The following is a 6025-nucleotide window of genomic DNA, read 5'->3' as shown; positions in this document are numbered from 1 at the left end:
GGTTGTAAACACAACATGAAGCCATTTTATTCACTCCAATAGCCAAAGCCATCTTATTTGGAGATGCATTTCTATTGCAGAGATAGGAACAATTCCTCCAAGAAACCAATATTGATTGTGTTAGGCTCTTGGGATTCAGAGATGAGCCAAGACAAGGTTCCTGTCCTCAAGGAACTCAGTGTGTGACTCTGCCAGGTAGGGAAGGAAAGGTGCCACAGCCTGGGCACAGCTTAGACCAACGCAGGGAGGTTTATAAAAAGATGGTCAAGGGAGTGCTGGAGGAAGTCCGTGTGTGCAAGGACAGAGCAAAGGGGATGAGCCCAGAGTTGACCACACAGCAGGATGCAGGAAGGGCTCCTGTGAAAGGAGTCCTTTGTCTATGGATAGGGAAGGACAGAATTGGAAGGGAGGACCAGGGGGAGGGTGTTGGAGTAGCTTGACCAAAAAAAGAGGATGAGCATCAAGAAAAAAAAGTCTTAATTCTGGTCATGGCAGTAGGAATGGTTGTGAAACCTGAGCTGCTGGAATCTGGACCACGGCTGGGGAAGGGCCCCAGGACCGAGTCTGAGCTTGGGCACTACTGTGGGGTGATGGATACTCAGAGGGGCTGGGTCCTGGAGGATTACAGAATAACTAACTTGACACATGCCCCAAGTGACTTGACATAAAGATGGCCAGGTGCAGATCAAGGCAAGAATTAATCAGGGACAAAATTGTCCTTTCCTCAAGAAGTCAGAGCCTAACTCTTTTCTAACTAAATCTTTTCTCCTGAATGAGGTCCTGAAGAAGACCTACAAGTACCATAATGTTAATTATCATTCTCAACAATGTCAATGTCCAAATCAATATCAATAACAAGCTGGAGGTTTAACTGAACTGCTTGAGCTGGCCTAGGAGTATTAGGGAGAAAAGTCATTTATATTCAGACTGGTATTGACCAATTGTGAACATGTGTAGGCCAAGAAAAAAATTGTGTGAAAGGGGGATCTTGTTGCCTGAAATAATGAGGCGTGGTGGTAGGGATGTTTCCCAGTTAAGAACAAGCTGCATTCCCCGCCAGCTTGTAGATTACAGTGATCATCTGGGCATAATATACCTGAGATAAGGTAAAGCAACACCAGCCACTCTAACAAGTAACTCTCACCTTCTCAGTGGCCAATCACAGTTTTTTCTCTCTAGATACCATGTGACAGATACTCTGCTGAACAGAGCTTACGGGGGGTCCCTAAGGGACTGGGGTCCTTCTGTCTGCCCCTGCCTCACCTTTAGGAACTTGGAGTTCCTTGTGATCAGTTGGAAGAATGGAGGATTTCTGGAAGGTTCCTGCGAGCCAGACTCAACAGCAGGTGGCCCATAGCATTTTGGTTCCCATCCTCCAGCTGGACTGCACCTGACTGCAAGGGAAATGGGGAAAGACAGCCCAGTCGCTGGCTCAGGAAGAGGATGGGTCTTGGGGGAACACAGCAGTCCATCAGAAGAGCTTTCTCCCTTTAAAGAATTGCCTTCCTCCACCCTGGCTTTATGTTGGGCGGAGGGCACCAAGATAGATTAAACCTGATTCGTGCACCGTTCTTCCCAAGCAGGCTACGCCCAAAGGGCCAGGCATGGAGCAGGGTGGTGGGTGAATTGTGCCTCTCAAAAAGACGTGTCCAAGTTCTAAATCCCACTGTGAATGTGACCCTACTTAAAGACAGGGTCATCCTAGGTGTGATCAAGTTAAGATGAGGTCTTGATGGATTAGGGTGGGCTCTAAATCCTATGACTGGTGCCCTTAGAGACAGATTTAGTCACAGACACGGAGAACAAGCGGCCATGTGATAGCTTGATTTCAGACATCTGGCCTCCAAAACTGTGACAGAACACATTTCTGTTGTCCTAAGCCACGCACGGCACTTTGTTACAGCAGCCCTGAGTCAAGGTCCCTGCCTCTCTTATTGGCTATGTAAATTACGGGACCACATTGAGCCCTGTCCTCAACTGCAAAATGGGTGTGAGGACCCAGCTGGCAGGTGCTGCAGGGTGGAATCAACACAGGTACAAGGGGTGGAAAGCGTTCAGCTAACAGAGGGCTTGTGCTCACTCCCCAAGTTCCAGCCATGTGGAGGGTTCAGCCTCTCCTTGCCCCATGTACTGTGTTATCGACGTTGCTGACACACTGGTCCCCAGGTCTGGCCTGTTGGTGGTCTGACTCCCACTCAGCCTTCAAGCCTTGCATCAAAGTCATGTTCCATAAGCCCCATTCCTCCCCCTACCTCCAGGTGGAGTTGGTCTCCATTAGGAGTCCCCCATAACACGGTCTTCCTAAAGCAGGGTGTGCCCTTGTTTGCTGCAATCAGCACTTCAAGGCTGACACCTGACACACAGAAATGACTCCATCCTAAACTTTCTATTGCGGGATTGGGATTGCCAATTCACAGGACCCAGAAAAAAGCAAGGCATCGATGTGCTTTCCTTTGGGTGCCTGACGTAACACCAATTCCCATTTGGTTAGTGATGACTGACTCTTGTTTCAAGAGCAAATTAAATGAATAGCAAGAAAATAGACACCTGCCACACCAGCTGTCATGCTGTCATCTAGGGGTGACGATTTTGGGGAGGCAGCCATTGGTCTATGTATAAATACTTACATTAGGTTTTATTTTTGTTTTATTTAAAGTTTGGTTGGGTACAGAAAACACACACACACTTAACAGGTGAAAATATCCAAATAAAATTTACTGCAACTTTTGTAGAATTTTATTTGTGCTACAAGACACGTTGCATAGGAAACTATTTAAAGCCCCTGAGGAAAAAATATCCATGGTTTAAGGTGCAACTGGTTTTGTTTCTTCTTTGGGGAAAAGGTGATAGATGATCTCTGGGAGAAATTATGGGGTGGAGTTGAGAAGCACAATCGAAGGTTACGTGGTGGGATGATTGGCGAATTGTGTGTCCTGGTTCTTGCAGCATAAAATAGCTAGTGTTTGTTCTTATTTTCAGTCCATCGGTCTTCAGTATCTGAATAAGTAGCTATACAACGTTTCAGGCCAGTAAGGGAGTATACATTGATTACACTAAGGAAGTAACATGTTTCAGGAAAGCAGTTTTAGAGAATGAGATTTGGGATCCCAAATGGCCCCTGACAACTGCAGGCACACAGCTGTGTCCTGGCGCGTTGCTGGGGATCACCTCACTCTACTGATTTGCCAGGTATCAGTCCTTCCTCCTGCTCCCTTCCAAGACGTGACATCTATGAGGCATTGTGAGATTCACACAGCACGTCTGCACCCTAAAGTTATTAATGCGACACTGTGCCAAGTTCCTGATTTTATGGGAGACACATTTTCATTTTTACAAAATGCTCATCTTGCTCAGATGATCTTTACATTGTACAAAAAACCGTTTCATCCAAACTATTACTTCCTTCGAGGAGACGTAGGTACACCAGGAAGGAAGAGGGGTTAAGCCTTAGATGAAATGAAATGCGGAGTTTGGCAAATGGTAGCTGGCACCTGTGCACATCAGCATAAGGCGTTGCTTGTGAGGCCAACCACAGCATTTGCAAGAAGCACGAGAGTCGGTGGCCACCAAGGCTCTGATTCGCTCGTGAAGTTTTCTTCCTGTCCACAGAAGAGGCAGCAAACTCTATGGGAAGCACTGCTTTGACCCCAAGGAAAAAACAGTACAATGGCCTCGTAGCAGTGGGACCACCTCACTCTCAAATGGCATTGTTCTTGTCAGTGACTAAATGCAACTGGCACGGCTGCTTTCTAATCTATTGGTGGAAACAGCTCAGGGCACCTAAATGCTAATGCGGGACTTCACTCTGCCCACCAAAGCTCACCAAAGATTTACATGTTCTGTGGATAGTCATTCACTACGCGTGAGGCAAAGCTCAGAAGACAATCCAATCCAAGGAGGGAGCAGGACCTCGGGCCTTCTCAGAAAGAATAAGCTGTACCCGTTTATATGAAAAGCCACTTTTTCCCATGTGATTCACGTTCTTATGTGTAGGGAGTGAAAGAGGTCCAGCAACCGAACGAGTGTCTTTCTGGGCTGAGTGCTGAAATGCAAAGTGTGGCCGGGAATCAGAAATGCCCCCAGTGACCTTTAAATACCTATATACATCTTTAACATAATTTAAAAAGGTCTATAACAACATAAAAACCTCAACAGCCTGTGCCCCGATTAAGTTTTCTTTTAAACCTTTATGGTCCATAAAAAAATTAGACACCACCTTTCTCATAGATCCCTTCCCCCCATTCTTTAGAAAAGGGATTTTAAATTTCAATTTACACTTAACAAATAGAAAGCTATGTGATTGGCAACGAGCTGCAATAGGCAGTCCCTTCAGGCCTCTCCCTCGATGGAGGAGGGTGGCACAGGATGGGTGTAGGCCTAGCTGGCGGGCCCTAAATCTGTCTGAGCAGCTGTCCCTTCCTCCCTCTTCAGCTCCGTGGTGACAGCGGCACTCAGGGCAGAAGAGGGCTTGCACTCCAGAGCAGCAGGAGGGGAGGGGACCCACTCAAATCACGAAGTCGTCCTGGTCCATGGGGCTGAAGGCGGCTGCTCTCAGAATGTCCAGGGAGTTCACCAAGATCAGAGTCCCTGTGAGGTGTTTCCAGCGCTTGGTGATGGGGTTTTTCATCTTGTCCAGGCCCAGGTGCAGCTCCTGGATGACATCCCGGTAGCTGTCCCCGATCTGATGGCTCCAGGTGAGTAAGAAGTCATACGCAGGCTTCCACATGGCCTGGGAGGTGGAGTCGTAAAAAACAAAAGGAGGGACAGAAGAAGAAAGATTAGGAGACAGAACGAGATTTGTTCCTATTCCTTGGTGCAGCTTCTGTAGTCACTATTTGAGACACTCTTTCGCGACTGAACGAGTCCACAGAAAAAAACAGGGGAACCATCTCGGGGCTGGGGTCCACACACTCCAGAGGGAAAAAAGCAGGGCTTTGTGCAAGAGTAGGTGCACAACAAATGAATCATCAGAAAGGATTTCTCTTTCCTTACAATCCTTATGGCACTTTCTCTCTGTGCCATTCATTTGGAAATTCATCCCATTCATAAAACACAGCCTTGCGCTTGGGACTTCCTGCTTCCTGGATCTTGCAAGCCTGAACCGCCTTCCAGGAAGCTTACTAGGGTGCCCTCCGCAAACAAGCAAGCATACAAAGGACCTCTGAGCAACAGCCCGGCCACACCGGCTTTGGCCCAAGTTATGTAATGTACCAGGTATCACTCCAGCCCAGAACAGCTCACAAAGGCCTCTGTGTATGCGTTACTGCATTATTCAATCCTACTGATGGTAATTTAAGATCGAAATGAGCAAGGGACAGGCAGTTCTGTTTGTCTTTCCCATGTCGTGTGGGAAGGACATCCTAAAGCCAGGGCTCATGGCAACCAATCCAGAGGATGGTTCCCGCTCAGTGAGGCGCACCCAGTGCTGGGCACATGCGTGCACATTTCCACCCATCTCACCCTCATGGAAATGCCACGAGGCAGACCTTTTGACAGCTGCACTGCATGGGTCCAAAGAGCCAAGGGACAGAGGGGCTCAGTGAGCTCGAAGCTCAGCCGCGGCTCACCTCGCTGTCCACGACCCCGTTCCTGTCCCGGTGAGGAGACTCGTAGGCGTCCATCTGCTGCTTGGAGACCTTGGCCAGCTTCTCGGCCAGCTCCCGCCAGCGCTGGGCCACCTCTACGGCCGTGGTCAGGAGCACGAAGTCCTGGATGAGTCTGACCACCAGGCCCTGGCAGTCCATCTTCAGTAGGGCCTGCAGAGGAAGAGGCACAGCGTGAGACAGTGTAGGGAGCAGGGCAGGCTTGCTCCCCGCAGAATTCCAGCAGATGGCGCAGGAATGGCCATGGGCTCTCTATTCTCCATGTTCCCTGGCCTACCAAATGTCCCCTGAAATCGATCACTGCCAGGGCTCACGGGAGAGAAAAGATGATGTGCAGAGCGTGCTGGGTTCACCAGTGTCTCCCTCCGAAGCCCACATCCACCCAGAACCTCAGAACGTGACCTTACTTGAAAATGGGGTCT

The 6025-nt window shown here is 48.7% G+C and overlaps 1 protein-coding gene across 32 annotated transcripts in view; it reads right to left on the bottom strand.

The window, feature by feature from the left end:
- Positions 1 to 2694: 2694 nt before the first annotated feature.
- The window catches only part of SH3BP4 (SH3 domain binding protein 4), a 103199-nt gene continuing 99868 nt past the window's right edge, over positions 2695 to 6025 (bottom strand). For all 32 annotated transcript variants that reach the window (XM_074008638.1, XM_074008640.1, XM_065526300.1 and 29 more), the window contains 2 exons: positions 5568 to 5756; positions 2695 to 4729 (listed from right to left, as the gene is read on the bottom strand). In XM_074008638.1, the coding sequence (XP_073864739.1) occupies positions 4505 to 4729; positions 5568 to 5756 (414 nt within the window). In that variant the 3' untranslated portion in view covers positions 2695 to 4504. The remainder of the gene's footprint in view (positions 4730 to 5567; positions 5757 to 6025) is intronic.

The sequence above is a fragment of the Macaca fascicularis genome, chromosome 12 (assembly GCF_037993035.2).
Source record: "Macaca fascicularis isolate 582-1 chromosome 12, T2T-MFA8v1.1".
Lineage (NCBI taxonomy): Eukaryota > Metazoa > Chordata > Mammalia > Primates > Cercopithecidae > Macaca > Macaca fascicularis.
Note: the sequence above shows the minus strand (reverse complement) of the source record. Positions and strands in the feature narration are given on the sequence as shown.